General features: G+C 35.6%; 2 protein-coding genes across 2 annotated transcripts; both read right to left on the bottom strand.

The window, feature by feature from the left end:
* Positions 1-4275: 4275 nt before the first annotated feature.
* LOC132046959 (proline-rich receptor-like protein kinase PERK8) lies at positions 4276-9924 on the bottom strand. The gene is given in 9 exon segments (XM_059437815.1): positions 4276-4766; positions 4861-5022; positions 5968-6115; positions 6221-6300; positions 6476-6546; positions 6940-7026; positions 7179-7592; positions 8171-8671; positions 8674-9924. Coding segments are annotated over 9 exon segments (2058 nt in total). The 5' UTR covers positions 9077-9924; the 3' UTR covers positions 4276-4574.
* Positions 9925-13864: 3940 nt separating this feature from the next.
* On the bottom strand, positions 13865-16369 carry LOC132046961 (glucan endo-1,3-beta-D-glucosidase 1-like). Its single transcript, XM_059437817.1, has one exon. It carries the CDS (start codon positions 16116-16118, stop codon positions 14022-14024), a length of 2097 nt encoding a protein of 698 aa, XP_059293800.1. The 5' UTR covers positions 16119-16369; the 3' UTR covers positions 13865-14021.
* Between the last annotated feature and the right edge of the window lie 688 nt (positions 16370-17057).

A 17057-nucleotide genomic window follows, 5' to 3' on the forward strand; every position in this document is an offset into this window, starting at 1 on the left:
TAAAAATATCAATAGCTTAGATGAGAGAGTAGTTTTATGGTTCTCAATACTTGGTTTCGGCTGGAGGATTAAGAGACTATTTATAGGTGGAAGAAGAGTCTAGCTTTACAACTAGCTTTTCTCCGAGCGCAAAGTTATGACCATCTAAAGTTTGACCACTTTACAACTAGCTTTTCTCCCTATATTTTTTAAATACTTTTTTATCAAATTGAATTAGATTTATATTCAAAATAAAGTTATGTCTTGATTAAAAAATAACACGCTTAAATCAAAATCTTAAAAAATAAAACACTTAAACCTAAAGTTTCCAAACAAAACTTACTTCGGGTACCTTTTCAACCCCTAAAACGACGATCCGAACGCTTATGTATCCTTGATGTATTGAGCCTACATTATAGTATGCAGAAAAAAAAAATCAGGTTCTAAGTCTTGATACACGATTAATCGTTGGTCAAAGTATAGAAAAGAGAACTCTAAGTGTTGCCCAAAAAAAAAGATTTATTAAAATAAGATGTTGCGATCTTTGTATGGAAAAAAATACTAAGTGTTTCTTAAGTGTGTTATTTTTTAATGCGTAACTTTATTTCAAATATGTTGCAAAAAGAAATCGTGTAAATCGGACGTCCGAGCGCAAAAAATTGCGTATATTCGAAATAAAGTTACGCATTAAAAAATAACACACTTAAATCTAAACCCTAAAAATAAAAAATTTTAAGCTACTGACAACAAGTCTTCAAATAAAAATGGACTTCTATTTATATAGAATACTCAAACCTAAAGTTTTCAAATAAAACTTACTTCGGGCACCTTTTCAACCCCTAAAATGATGATCCGAATGTTTACGTATCCTTGATGTATTGAGCCTATATTATTGTACGCAGAAAAAATATCAGGTTCGATATAAAATATTGACGTTTCGGAGTCTTGACACATGACTAATCATTGGTCAAAGTATGAAAAAAATACTAAGTGTTACAAAAAAAAAAAAAAAAAACAGTTGGCCAGTCAAACACTAAGTTTTTTGAAACAAAACTTACTTCGGGCACCTTTTCAACCCCCAAAATGACGATCCGAACGTCTACGTATCCTTGATGTATTGAGCGGCCTACATTATTTTACGCAGAAAAAAATATCAGGTTCTATATAAAATATTGACGTTTCGAAGTCTTGACAGACGACTAATCGTTGGTCAAAGTATGAAAAAATACACTAAGTGTTGCCAAAAAAAAAAAAAAAGTTTACCAAATTTTTTTTTAGTGCTCGCTATAGCGCGCGGATTTTCTTGCGCTATACAAAAAAAAAAAAAAAAAAGCTAAAGATGTCAATTATTTTTTATAATATTAGTTACAAATATATGATTATTAATTAATATGCTTTCCAGAAACAATGTGTTATTAAATAACTAATTTAATATCATTTATAAAGGCACATGTTTTTTTAATATTAATTTTAAATTTTTGATAATTTTTTTTAAAATTAAACAAACTGTGTAATTACACTTGTGCAACCAAATAACATGCTTGTAATTACACTGTAATTACATTATGACAAATTAACATGCCGTTGTAATTACTACCGTGTGTAATTACTACCCTAGTAATTATACCAATTCCAATTACTAGGTGGCTTTCCAAACAGACCCTAAAGAATTTTCTCTTTCTCTTTTTGCGCGGATTGCCCTTCATTTGGGGTGGTCTTTAATTTTGAGTGCGGAACCAAAATAACCCGGAAAAAAAGGGTATGAGCCAAAATACCCCAGAAAAAAAAAGAGGTACAAAAGTACTTTTAACGCATGATTTTCATGCGTTATTGGATGCTCTTTTTCTTTTTTTTTCTTTTTCTTTCTTTCTTTCTTTCTTTTCTTTCTTTCTTCCTTTCTTTCACACTTTTTTACATACTTTAGCCATAGATTAATCATGCTTCGAGACTCCAAAACTTGAATATTTTATATAGAACCCTATTTATTTTTGTGCGATTAATAAGGCAGGCTCAACACATCAAGGATACACAAAAATTCGGATTGTCATTTTAGTGGTTGAAAAGTGCTCGAAGTCCATTTTTGTTTGAAGACTTGTTGTCATTAGCTTTAAGTTATTTATGTTTTAGGGTTTCGCGTTATTTTTATATTAATGCGTAACTTTATTTTTAGTGATTATAACTTTATTTTTATAATCAATTAACAAAATATCAATTCATGATCAATTATTTATGTGTAATTTTTTTTTTTTTGCGTTATACCCTTCAACCCCTAACTAATTGGAGTCCGCAACTTAAATAACCCAAAAAGTGAATTTGGGTACTAAAATAACCCATTAAAAAACCTTTTGCGCACTAATTTATTTGTAAGTTGGTGAAATTTTAAATGGTCATAACTTTTACGCTCGGATGTCCATTTGATGCGATTTTTTTTTATTTTGGATATTTTTTCGAGATCTATGCGTCTGAACTGCCGCAAGGCTGTTCGCCCACCCCGAATTTTCCAAAAACGTCCGTTATCTCATTCAATTTCAATTTCCCCCCAAATTCGTGCGCAATTTTTACTTATTTCTTTTTTAAATCTAATGGCGAAAAATATATTTCAATTCCATAATCCCGTGATAATGATGTTTTCAATTTCAATTTCAAGGTTCCAAATTCAATTTAAGAAAACAAGTTAGATAGCATTAGTGAACATACAAAATAATAAAAAGTGTCTACATTGTTACTTTTAACCACCTTGGCTTGGTGGTAAAGCCTTTGGCTTTTGACATGTTTTTATCTCATCCACCAGGGATCAAACCTCGGCGGGAGCGTTGAGAAGATATTATTAGTAAAAAACGAACTAATTTATTTAACGATTAACACGGGATAAACAAGTAATTAACATGGGAAAAACAATTTCGGAAATAAATATATTAACAATGACATAATTAACAAATATTAACACTGCCATAATTAATAAATAATTAACGGAGATCCATGGAGGTGTCGTATTTGTAAATACTAAATTATTCATTATTCTTGAAATTAACTAAAATTTTATATCTAATTAGAACTTACTTAGCTAGGATAAGTTATGGAGGATTTAGTTAGTTATTTTGAATAATCCATGATATTGTATTGTTGATTATAATTTACTTAACTCATATAGTTAAAGTAATAACGAACAAAATTTTATATTAACTAACTAATCCTTCGTCAAAAAATTATGTTAACTAACTAATCCTTTTCGGAAATTATGTTAATGATGTTCAATCCAAAACTAAGGATTTAGCTTATCGTTTGTTATTCAGGATTTAGTTTATCGTTCGTTATTCGAGATTTAGTTTATTATTCGTTATTCGAGATTTAGCTTATTGTTCGTTATTCGTTAATGGATTATTTTGGTACCCAAACCCACTTTTGGAGTTATTTAAGTTGCGGACTCCAATTAGTTGGGTGTTGAAGGGTATAACGCTAAAAAAAAAAAAAAAAAAATTACACAGAAATAATTGATTATGAATTAATATTTTGTTAATTGATTATGGATTATTAATTTGTTAATTTTTTATTTATTGTTAATTTATTTATTTATGAAATTGTCAAAATAAAGTTACGCATTAATATAAAAATAACACGAAACCCTAAAACATAAATAACTTAAAGCTAATGACAACAAGTCTTCAAACAAAAATGGACTTTGAGCACTTTTCAACCACTAAAACGACAATCCGAAGTTTTGTGTATCCTTGATATGTTGAGCCTACCTTACTAATAGCACAAAAATAAATAGGGTTCTATATAAAATATTCAAGTTTTGGAGTCTCGAAGCATGATTAATCTATGGCTAAAGTATGTAAAAAAGTGTGAAAGAAAGAAAGAAAGAAGAAAAAAAAAAAAAAAAAAAAGAGCATCCAATAACGCATGATTTTCATGCGTTAAGAGGTACTTTTAGTACCTCTTTTTTTTTCTGGAGTATTTTGGTTTATACCCTTTTTTGGGGTTATTTTGGTTCCGGACTCTTTAATTTTTGCTCTTCAAATTGGTAATCTTTAATTTTTACCCCTTGCCTGACACCCCGAGATTATGGGTTCGAACCCCAGCTCAGGTTAAGTGATTACTAGTCTCTACCAATTAATTTATTACAGAATTAAGAAGGCAATGCCCATCTATTAAATAATATCTGTACGGACAAACTTTGGTTGATTAAAATAGATAAACAGTTGTTTGTCCCTTGGGAATTTCTATATGGTTCCAGCCAGCCACCTGAAATTCTGACATTAGAACATGCGACGATTAGTTAGCACTTAACAGGTATTTTAAGTCAAACGACCCTTGATTAATATATCTACATTGTACGAATAGAATGTTGAATTTCGGAATGCTACAAAACCATTTGTTTGCCTCGTAATCTAATAAAAACAACAAAACTGAGTAAAAAAGAACGCAGATTTCCACGCTAGCCGAAAAAAGAATAGCACAGTGATTTACAGGTCAATCTCCCAGTGGGAAATTCATTCGAAGATTGTGAGAAACAACTCGTCGGTGCGAATTGCTATGATTTTGCACCAAGTGGGAACACAATGGCGACTTTTGATGATAACCCAATTGAGAACTCAACTCTTATAGCTGCTGCCTTGGGAGTAATTGAAGAAATCTGAACTGTATTCTTGACTTCCAAAGGCCATCTTTTGAAACATTCTTATCTGTGCAGATTGTTCTCTTGAATCAAAAATTCCACTTTGCCCAGGTTTCATTCCATTGGACAGATCTGACAGCTCATCCATGGAATCTAGAGCTCTAACCACCTGAAAATGGGAACACAAACGGACAACAGAAAAAGAATCAGATTGCAACAAAATGAATAATGAAATGCCTGCCCTGCAATAACACTCTAATTACCTGACTCATCTTAGGCCTCTTAGAGGCTGAATGACGCACGCAAGCTGCAGCTGCTTCAATCATCCGGAACATCTCACTCGCAACATAGTTCTTTTCAAGCCTAGAATCTACTATATCATCAAAATTTTCAGTCTCAAGTGCTTGAGCAAGCAAAGGACGAGCCTACAGGATAGAAGGTAACATTCTCAACTTTCATTTAACGAAGCACTAGCTGAGTGACTGTAAGAATTAAGTAAAAGCAAACAGGAAAAACTTAAAATGGTTTCATCTTTCGTGTGAATAGCCATGCTCATAGTCAGATGACAAGAGCAGTATCACCCACCCCTTCCTGACATTCTGTCAAATGTATTCAGGGTACAGGAATAAGAATGCTTGGGTTACTACATTTCACAGAATCCGGGGTAGGTTTAAATTGTCCCTTAAAATATACTTATGAGCAGTTTTAGTCCTTTAAGATTGCCAAATGTGAGCACATTTTTCTCCCTCGAATATTTAACAAACTCTGGATGTTAGATTAGCTGCAGTTGTTTCAGCCACAGCTAACAAATTAAGTCAAACAGGATGTCAAATAATTTACACTTATATCGATTCCAATTTTCCTTAAAAGCATCATATTATGGTCATTCTAAAGAACCTACATCTAATTATGGAAGTTTTTGATATGAAGGGTTGATTTTTTGGTGCGATTAATTGAATTGTTATACTATAAATAATATGTAGCAGCTATGAGAATTGTATGAATTACAAGTAAAATATGTCTATGCTCTCCCAGTGTATATGCTAAGTTGCTACATGATCCCAATTGTACTCCTTGTGCCAATAAGCATCCTTATTGTATTTGATTTTTAAAAAGTCCTATCTCCCACCATCCATAAGGCTCAGAGCCTCTATGGTCAAATTTGGAAAACAACCTCTCTTCTTCCTCAAAAGAAATGAACATCCTAGAAGCCCCAGTTTCCCCCCCAGATGGTAAACATGAATGGCATAGGTTTCAGTATTTTGTTTCTCTTTAATTCAGCATACAAGGGATGCTAGGCCATAAACTCTGATTAAGCATCAACGTTAATCATTACAGGAAATTAAGAACAACTAGAACTTAGAACTTACCCATTCAACCAGGCTTTCATCACCTAAGGGCTGAGATTGGTCAACAGGCTTCCGCCCCGTAATAAGCTCCAAAAGCACAACGCCGTATGAATAAACATCAGACTTCTCTGTTAATTTTCCACTAGATGCATACTCCGGTGCCAAGTATCTGGAATCATTTACGTTAATGTTGTTAATGATGTTGCCAGATTGTAACAGCAAGAGGCCAAATTAGATTTCTTCAAATTTCAGACTCAGCACATGTATGACTTACCCAAAGGTTCCCATCACACGAGTTGTCACGTGTGTATTATTGGCATCACCTGCTAACCTTGCAAGCCCAAAATCTGCAACCTGAAAGGAGGAGATGCATTGTAAAATTGCACAAAGCACGAGCCATAACGCATATGATTTCCTATACACCATTACAGCATGAAACACGAGATTTTTTGGTTCAGATGGCTAAATTCAACAAACAATGACAACACCAAGTCACGAGCATAAGTTTAGGTTGGATAAATTGACATACCTGTGCCTCAAAATTGATATCCAAGAGAATGTTTGATGTTTTGATATCCCTATGGATAATGCGGGGATGACCTGAGAACGACATAATTAGCAAAATTTTAGAGGATAAATCAGTAAAGATATATTGCAAAACATAATAACATGCTCTATTACCAAAGAAAGTCCGTTCAACTAGGCGACATTTACAACCAAAAGGAATGGTCTATTTTAGCATTAGTTCTCATGAATAAACAATGCAGTTACCTTTTACACTTCTATAATGAAGGATGATCCAAATTAGGCATTGCTGGAAAACACATGCTAAACGAAGAACATTGGGTATCTTGCACCTGAGGTGCTTTGGAGAAATCTAACAACTCCTTAAGCCACTTTGTCCCAATTATTCCTTCTATTAAGTCTCCCAAAGCCCTAGGTTTTAATGTGGACAAGAGTAAATATAAACATAAAAAGATATAAGGAAATTACAGTCTTCGTGCAGATAAGCAAGTCCACGTGCTGCACCAGCAGCTACTTTTACTCGGGTAGCCCAATCCATAACTGGCCTGCCTTTACCTGCAGCATTTAATCAAGTAATAGAAGGTAAGTTGGCATCATATCTGAGATTACAGAAGATCCTTCTAAATTTCATCTACGTCCATACAAATGTGGCACAGTAATCCAAGTACTTCAAATTCATCAGTTCCTTTATCTCAAACCTGTCTTACCATGAAGGTGATAGTCAAGCGTGTCGTTTGGCACATAGTCGTAGACAAGTAGCCTTTGCTGCTCTGAGATACAGTAGCCAACAAGTGAAACCAAATGACGATGGTGTACACGGCTGATAATCTCAACTTCTGCTCTGAACTCACGTTCCCCTTGTCCACTTCCACTTTTCAGCTGTTTGACAGCGACTTCTCTTCCATCACTAAGAACACCTTTGTAAACACATCCGAACCCACCTTCACCCAAAACACTGTCAGAAGAAAAACCATTTGTTGCCTCAGATAATTCTTCATATGTGAACCATGATCTTGAATTTCCAATACCGCCATGGTCTGGAGAGTACATAAAATTGCTTTGCGAGCCGGTTGCAGCTAGATAAGTAGAATGTTGGGACCTTGATCTCAGGAATGATGTATCTGGAAAATTAAGTATTTCATTATGACTCCAAAGGCTGCGAAGGGGGTGGGATGTTATAATTCTATAATAAACTGTTAACAATACTCGAAAACAAGTTTGCACAATTAAGAAAGTGGGAATTAATTTTTCTTATCTGTATTTTACATTATAAAGCTGATCAATAAGTGGAAAGGTAAAAAAGAGAACATACATCCAAGTTACACAAAAGTTCTAAATTCCAGTTTTCTTGGGCAAAGAGATTTGCACTCAACTCCGTAGCAAAAGGGAGAAACACAGAGTGAATTTTCATGCAAAAAAAGCAAAAATATGTCTCTGATGTTCAGTAATACAGATGGACCGTCTCTAACTTCGAAAAAGTAGAGTTTACTATACCATTTTAAAGCAAATTCCTTCTAAAGAAGGATCATTATGTTTCACATGCTACAGTTCCTTGTCATCACTACAGTAATCCATGCAAGGAAGAGTTTGGGAAATGATAAATGCATTTAGTTACTCTTGGAAATTGGAATGATTTAGCAATAAACAAATTCCATGCAGCAAAATCCATAAGTAAATTCAAGAACCTTCAAAGCAATACCTGAATTTGGTGAGGAAAAAAATGGAGAGGGTGCCATGTAATTGAGATTAAATGCACTCTCTCTTTTCTTTCGCCTCCGTGTAAACCACACAGCAAGAATCACCAAGCTAAGAGCCAAAAACCCAGCAACAACACCAATTGCCACCACACCTCCTGTCTTATTTCCCCCGCCACCATTTCTAGAACTTGAATCTGCATTGATAGCAGTGTTCGGGGTGGTTGCTTTAGCAGTGGGCTTTTCTGTAGGAGGGCTAGGCACAGGTAATGGAGGGGGAGCTCCAGGTAGAAATGTATTATTAGTGGGAGCTGGAGCAGGAGGGGAAATAGAAGGGGGTGGAGATGTTAAGGGGACCGGTGGAGGAGCAGATGGCAATGAGGCTGGAGGTGGTGTTGATGCAATAGGTGGAGGGGAGTTTTTCAGTGGAGAAGCAGGGGGTGGTGATGGATGTTTCACTGGTGGTGGTGGTGGAGGAGAAGGTGAAACTGCTGGAGGGGGAGGGGTGGGGAAACAGGAGGGGCAGGAGGAGGAGAATCTACGGATGGTGGGGGCGGAGATGAAGCTGGAGGTGGTGCATTAGCAGGTGGAGGAGCCTTAGGGGCAGGTGGTGGTGGTGATGGTGACGCCTTTGGTGGTGGAGATACTTTAGGTGGTGGCGCGGCTGCTATAGATGGAGGGGGTGAAGGAGGTGGAGGAGATTCTACTGGAGGTGGAGGAGATTCTGCTGGAGGTGGTGCTTTTGATTCTGATGGAGGAGGAGAAGCAGGAGCTGGTGGAGAAGGAGAGTCAGTAGGTGGAGCTGAAGAATCAGGTGGAGAAGGAGGTGTATTAGAGCTAGAATTTGAAGGTGGAGCTCCAGGAAGATCTGGAAGTGGAACAAGAGAAGGGGAAGAATCTGGAGAAGCCATTTTCAGTAAAGGTTTCAATTCTGATCAAGAATCCCAGACCCCAAGCGTGGGATTATACTGGGTATGTTGTTATTTTTGTTTGTCTCAATTCTGATCAAGAATTATACAGTAAACATCCAAATTCCACATTGGCATTTGTCAAAACGCCTTATTTGCACGCAAATAGCCAAAAATCCAGCCTTTGATCCAAGAATGCAACTTCCCAAAAACTAAATCCTTACTACTACTGTCTGTATGAAAGCCTCAAATTTAAGTGGCAATATAATATTGGTCAAGAATTAGCCTTTCAAGTCAAAACTAGTCCTAATTAAACCCTAAAATCAAAAGTGTTAACAACCCAAATCAACAGATTCCAAAGAGAAAATGAGAATGCATCAACAGTTGAGGAAAACTTTGACAGACCCAGATCTTTCAAATTGAATGCAATGTTAGTAGTTCAAAAACTAGACTTACCTGTTAAACCAGAAATGGTGGGGGTTTCCTGAATTAGAGGTAGGCATCTTGGAACATGAAAGCTGTAATACTACTATACCCATGAAATGTGGGCAAATGGGAACGTGGGTGCGACTTAGGAATAGTCTTTTCTTTTCTTGATTTTGGTAATGTCAAAAGAGAATGAGTAAATCAGAATCTTGAACAAGGAAGACACAACATGGAGAGAGGTAGAGGAGAAAAGACTTGGTGAATAGTGATGAACTCAGCATTTACGTCAAATAAAATAAATAAACTTTCTGTGTGTGTGAAAGAACGTTATCAAGAAGCCAAGTCAAATAAAACATCATGAAGCCCATGTTCAAGAAGGCTATGTTTTTCTGGCCTCTGCACAAAATTGCAAATAGACAATCATTAGTCACACTAAGTTTTGAATATTAAAATACTAGTAGGTCTATAGTTGTCTTCTCTGATCTTATTCTTTTTGTCAGTTTATAACTGTCATTGTCTATGGAACAAAAAATGGAGTATATACGTTGCTATTAACAGTAACTTATGAGTCACTAAATTTACTCCCTAATTACCGGGCGCGCGTGAATAGTAGCTCTGTTGTTCTACGTTTCCTTTTTCGCGTGCTGCTTAGGGTCGTTCACCTTTTCCTTTTTTCTCTTTTATGCTTTTCTTTTTCCTTTTTTTGCTGTAGAGTACAGTTTAACTTAGGGAGTATATTCAACTGTACCGTATACTTCCCATAATAAATGAGATTATAACATTAAAAATAAGGTAAAAACTTATTCACGCCTGTTGTTTATATCAAATAATATTGCTTTATCGTGGTTAAGTAGAAAGACAAGTATAGAATATGTTTTAATTAATTATGGTTTAGCAGTAAGAATATTATAAGTTAAGATATGCGATAGGAGTATGTATTTATCGGGTGGAATTTACATGCTGCTGCGACGTTACAGAATAACGTGGGGGTTTCGACTTTGAAGTCTGAATTAACCTGTTAGAATACCATAAATTAAAGTTTGTTGAACTAACGAGAGATTAATGTTTTACTTGAACAAAGTAAAGAGTGGAGCGGGTGAATTTTGCACGTTGATGTTGAAAGCAAAGTTGATTTCCTTTTTCATGACCTCTTTTTTGTCATAGACTAGACTTGTAAAATATGACTTCCTCCTCCTCCTGAAATTATAAATATTAGATTTTGTTTGGACTATTCAAACAAGTTTTTTGCTCAAACGCTTTTCTCCAGAAGATTTTCTGCAAGAAACTTTTTAACATAACGTTTTTATATTCTCTTGTATTTACAGTCAGGTTCTAATTTTCTGATTGAAGAAACCAGTCAAGTGAAAGCTCCATTTTGATATGATATAATCACTAATCACTATCTATGGCATGATTATCATACTTCAACAATTGAAGTATATTCAAAATATACATTCCATTTCGTCTGTAACAATTAATTAGCAATAAAATTGAATGTCAATTTGTAGTTTGTGCAACAGAAAATCATCGAACTACTCGTCAAGTAGAGGTTGCTGTGAAAATATCTTCATGCCAATGAAAATGACATTATTTTCTAGATAGTATCTTTGTTTACAGTTGTATTCCATTCTCCTTTTTATTGTAATCGCATCAATAATTTTTAACTTGTTAGCTAAAAAGAATGAAAAATTTAGTTGTTATTGCTTAATTGAACAATTCTCACTATCCTATTCCTGATGTATGGACCAGTTCCTATAATCGACTGCAGGGGGCGTCATACATGACTATTCTTCATAATCATGTATCCTTGTAAAAACATTTTTCATTGAGAATATTAAGAGTTGGTGATGATCGTGGTTTTCTTCCCCTCGAGGATTTCCACGTTAAAATTGTGTGTTCTTTTTCGTTGTCATTGCATAATTCTTGTTGTCTCTTAACACATCCAAGATCTCCTATGGAATATAAAAAACTTAAAAGAAAAAACTAGTAATGAGAGTGTGTACAAATATATCAAAGCGTGCAAAAAACTAGTAATGAGCGTGTGTACAAATATATCAAAGCGTGCACGACATCTCTCTCTTAGTAATTTGACGAACATTTGGAGAAAAAAAAGATAGTAGAATTAAACCCACTCTCTAATCATCTGTAATTGTTAATTCTTTTTTCATGACGAGTAGTATGAAGTTTGAGTCAATGCAAAGAGTTCAGATGGCACCTCTCTTCTATTTGTTGTCACTTCGCTGGAGATATCACACGCTGTCCACCAAACCATGATTAAAAAATGAAATTGAGATGCAAACACTTCAAAGAATAATTACAAAACACATCAATATCAACAGAGATCTCCCCCAAAGAAAAAACTAATGCTTTATAATGCAGCAAACATGGCGGTTACACCAGAATTCAGCCATCTTGGTATATAATATGTCTAGTCACAACCAGGCAACCATAGGAACCAGCTAATGTTTTACGTTGGCTCCCTGAGAGCCTACTTTTTCTTGCATCAAAAGGTTACAATCAAACTTATATTTGTTACAATCTATATAAAGGGAGATGAAAAGAAGAAAGGTTTTGTACTCATCTTCTTCTTCAATAGGAGGCAACATATTTGCGCGCAGTGGCGACGGAGACGGCTTTCTACAAAGGGATCCAACATTAATTCGCCGATAACATTCATTAAATACATAGGATTAAATAATGCAACATAAGCATCAATACGGGGAAAATGTAAAGCCTTAGCACTACATTTTTTGACTCAATCACATACACAAATCGAGTTGTTATAATTAGAGTTGGGCATAAATACCGAAAACCAAAAAATCGGACCGATCGAACCGAACTTCAAAGAACTGAAACCGAAAGAACTGAACTGAACTAGTTTGGTTCGGTGTTTAGTGTCCACCTTCAAAAAACCGAAACTAAAATAGCCGAACCGAAGTTTGATAAAACCGAACCGAGGAACCGAACGCCCACCGTAGTTTATTCTCTTCTTGACAAGTATATTCTCTCACATTTGATGAGAGCTTGGAGAAATTAGGAGCTGCATTGATGTAAAGGCTACTCGAACCAATTTTTTCTTAATAGTTTTAATTATTTTGCCATTATTTGGTATGACCCATATTATGTGAAATCAACTTAGAGTTGAGATACTCTTAGGTTGATTATAGTTTTTTACTCTTGCAAAGCGTAGTTATTCATTTTGTAATTGATTTCGTTATTTTCATTATTAATAAAAAAAATCTTTTTGATTTCAATTTATCAGTTTTGTGTTTTATTGCTTTTGAAAATATGAATTAGTGTAAATGGAATCGCCTCTAATATCATATCAAAAAACAAAAACCGAAAGAACCGAACCAGTTTGGTTCGGTGTCTGCTTTCAAAAAACCGAAACCGAAATAGCAGAACCGAAGTTTGATAAAATCGAACCGAAGAATCGAACGCCCACCCCCAAATTGACAGAGCTGCTTGTGCAAAATTCTGCCTACAATACTGTTTGCACGAACAGACTACGTGACCCAGTGAGAATCAGCCCATTTGGATCCATAAGGGGTCGCTCAAGTGGCGTTTTCCACAAGCATCATGATGCACATTTCATGTATAAAAAAAAAAAAAAAAAAAAAAAAAAAAAGGCTTAATGCATATGGGACCCTAAACTTATCTCTTTTTTTTCTATTTTGGCACCTCAACCAAGTCATTGCTCCTATCAACCCAAACTCGACATCGTGTGTTGCCTATCAAATACAATCTGACTTACAAAGCATGTATGGTGAATTTCTTTTTTTTTAGTCTTGCTTGTGAATGTCAACCGCATCCTACGTGAAAAATTCAACTAATTAAAACATCCCACCCATTTTAATTATACACATTAGATAGGAAGAAGTGTGCTACTGTGTTATACAAGTGAAGAACCACCACTTAAACCAATCAAATAACAAAACTGGAAAATAAGAAATCAAAATTGGAAACTAAAACTGAAAACTGAAACTTATATCTGGAAAATAAAAACCCAAAACTGGAAATGAAAACTGAAAAATCAAAAACTGAAAAATAAGAAACCAAAACTGAAAACTAAAAAACCAAAACCAAAACTAAATCGCTGATGTGTATTAAACGAGTGGGGTGTTTTGATTGGTTGAATTTTTTACTTAGGATGCGAATTGACATTCACACCCAAGGCTAAAAAAATAAAACTCACCATATATGTTATGTAAGTTCGACTGTATTTGATAGACACACTTAAAGCCAAGTTCAGGGGTTCAATAGGAACAACACTTAGTTGAAGTTCCAAAATGAAAAAAAGAACAAGTTTAGGGGGGCGCATACGCATTAAGCCAAAAAAAAAAAGCTTCAAAAAATGGTCCAGTGTAAGAACATGAACTTTGTGACATTGGTCATTAAAAACATTGATATTCTCTCTGCTACACGAATCATATTTATTGAGGTTAACAAATTGAAGTGTTCAACCCATCAAGAATAACAATCTAACAAGCATAAGTACTGAACCTCTAAAATTTACTGCTGATCATTTTCTGCTATGAATCCACCACAAAAGATTTGAGAGTGAATTGCCATCATCATGACTGCTTAGGTCCATAACTTTCTTTAGAGCTAGCTTATTGCTATAAATTGCTTCCAAGGCATAAACAAATCCTTTCCAACCTTCCTCAGTCCTGTTTTTGGGTACACTAGTGAGTGCCCATTTTACAAGCTCCTTCACATAATCAACATCAGAAAACACAACCTCTGTGATTGGCAACAATGGTAGAACTTGAATTCCCAGCCTAATGTCTTTCCTCTCAGATGGAGCAAACCAAAGAATGCTGTCTCTTTTTCTAGACCATAAAATACCAACCACCTTATTTTTCTTGACAAAACTCGGTGCATAGATTTTGTTGTCTTTTTTTACATGCCACCAAGTCTGTGCTGACAAAATCTCAAAGGCAGTGAGAGTCGATCCAACCGAAACAAGATCGGCATCTCCATACGCAGACCCCATCAAGGCTGCTGAATAATATGCATTAATAGCTTCACTTGTACTCTCTTGATTTCTCCCAAATGGAAATTCAGTCAGCCCTGCAGCCCAAGAATGTAACTTCCACAAGTCAAAACACCTAAGACGCGTGTAATGCTTGTTCTCCTTGGGTCCCAAGTTCGTGTAATCTTCCACTAAAGAATAGGCTTGCTTCTTGTACTGCTTTCCCCATTGAGGGTCAAATCTGGTAAGCACAGAAATGGCATACACAAAGTATCCCAAATGAAAATGATGGTCATTGTAAACTCCAAAACCGAAATCAGCTGTTGTGTCATTTATCCCTTGTTTAGTTACAAGGCCACCCCATTTCCGGTCATACAAGAAGCCATTAGCACCAAATGTTCCATTCAACCAAGGCTCGATCGTATCCTTCAAGTATTGAACAACAACTGGCATTATCTTAGGATAAGAAACCTCTTCTGAAATCAATGCCAATCTTGCTGCTCTAGCAATCAATTTCCCATAAAAGTAAGACGATGTGGTAGATATGTTCGATGCATTCAAAGTCTTAACATCTTTACCAAGTGCATGAATAATTTCGGGGACTGATTTTTTATTCAAACCTCTAACCGAATGCCAAGATACCGGGATTTTCTCTGTTTCCAGTTCCCACGTCTCGCCAATTACACCAACGAGCTCACCATCCATGCTTCTATACTTGAAATCCTCCAAAACAGTTACTGAAGAATCTGCTTTCGAAAGAAGTCGACGATGGAGGGGGTGAGCTAGCATAAGCAACTTTCCTTCACCTTTCACATCCCATTTGTATTTAATACCAAAAGACCTCAAAGTGGCACTTCCCGACACAGGATAACCTGAGCTATACTGATCAAGGATTTTCTCAAATTTGGAATCAGAATTAGTCGAGACAGCAATCCGAATTACACCTGAGAACCCACCAGACTTGATGGTGGATACATTATGAGTCAAATAAATCGGAGAACTTGCATAAAGTATCCATGTTTGACGATTTAGGAGTCTGATTGTGTACTTAGTAAAAGAACTATCACAAGAAAGTTTACGAATGGGATGAACGGTTGAGATTGAAATGGAAGTGTGTCCATTGACAGCAAAAGTCAAGTAAGGACTACCTCTCACCAAAAAGAATCTAAGATTACTTGATGGTAAGTCCAAAGTAACACTAAGATCACTATATGATGAGATTATGTGGCGTTGCTCTGGGTTAGGATTCTTGAAAGCAGATATAGTTAAATCGGGGCGAAAAATCTGCTCTAATAAGGCAGAGGTGATGTTCTGAGATGGATAAGAAAGGGAAATGGAAGAGTTAGCTGAACGGATTAAATAAGGCTGAATGTACTCAGGCTGGTCACCATTCTTGAGTACGAAATTTTGGAAAAATGAATTAGTGGGCAAAGGGGTGGAAACAAGCTTGCTAGAAAAGTAATCTGATGGATTAGGCAAGACTAAAGATTTTGCTTCTGGGAAGACAAATTGGTGATTGTGGGATTTTTCATCTGTGTTTGAGTGTGAAGTTAACTGAGCATTGTAACCATGAACAAAAACGGAAAGTGTATAAAGCAGTAAAAGCAGCACCATTTTCAGGGAATTTTGAGTGTTAGCTCCCATTTGAGACGATTGTTAAGCAGATTCTTGGAAGACCCTTTTAATATTTGGCTACTGGGTTTACGGTTTACTTTAAAGAGAAGGTGGACATGTCTAGTTGACCGTTGACTTAGAAGAAGCATACAATTTTGAACGTGACATCTTCGTGTTTCATTCTTCACATTTCTTTCCTTCTTTGAAGTGGTCAAGACTAGTTGGCTAGCACCAGCTTGTGCTTTACAAGTGGGGCTGAAAGTCCAAGATTTTTGCAGATTTTAGTGACCAACAGGGGAAAGAAAATGAAGAAAAAGAGGAGAACCGGAGAGACAGGGGAAGGATACCGGGTAATTGCTTTGTTGTGTAATTAAAGTTGAATGCTGCACTTAATTATAACGTTACAGTAATTCGTACGGAAGGAAAAAAATTAATGTGGTTTGTACTAATAGGCATTAACTATCAGTCAATAGGATCCATTTAACTGAGAGTTTGTGATAGAAAAATCCCACAAAATATAGTGACCGTTACTAACAAAGATTTGTTTGGGCCTTTGGGTGCTGAAGTCAATTTCCAATTACGTAACTCTCATTGGATGGAAGAATATGATTATTTTAACAGTGAAGTTGGTGGGACTGGTAATTTACATATGGGACAATAATTTAAAAGACGAGGCCATATTTTATTACCATGTCATAATCAGAAAGATAAAGATCTAGATTCTTAAGGCAACGGGAAAGAAGGAAGACCAAAGAGTATAATAATGTCTAGTTTAAGAAAGGGCTTCAAGAAACGGTAGGTTCAAAGTTGCTACCTAAAACAAACTATCCCTTTTTTGCCTGTCAGATGCCAGCTAAAACAAGAGAAAACGTAACCATATTAATAAGTATAAAACTATATGTATTACCAATTAAATGTGTAACTTTAAGGCTAAGTACTGTAAATACAAAATGCAGGTAACTATATTTT

The sequence above is a fragment of the Lycium ferocissimum genome, chromosome 2, assembly GCF_029784015.1.
Source record: "Lycium ferocissimum isolate CSIRO_LF1 chromosome 2, AGI_CSIRO_Lferr_CH_V1, whole genome shotgun sequence".
In the NCBI taxonomy this organism is placed as follows: domain Eukaryota; kingdom Viridiplantae; phylum Streptophyta; class Magnoliopsida; order Solanales; family Solanaceae; genus Lycium; species Lycium ferocissimum.

Coding starts and splice junctions, on each gene's coding strand:
- LOC132046961 (XM_059437817.1), bottom strand. CDS start 16,118: ATGGGAGCTAACACTCAAAATTCCCTGAAAATGGTGCTGCTTTTACTG.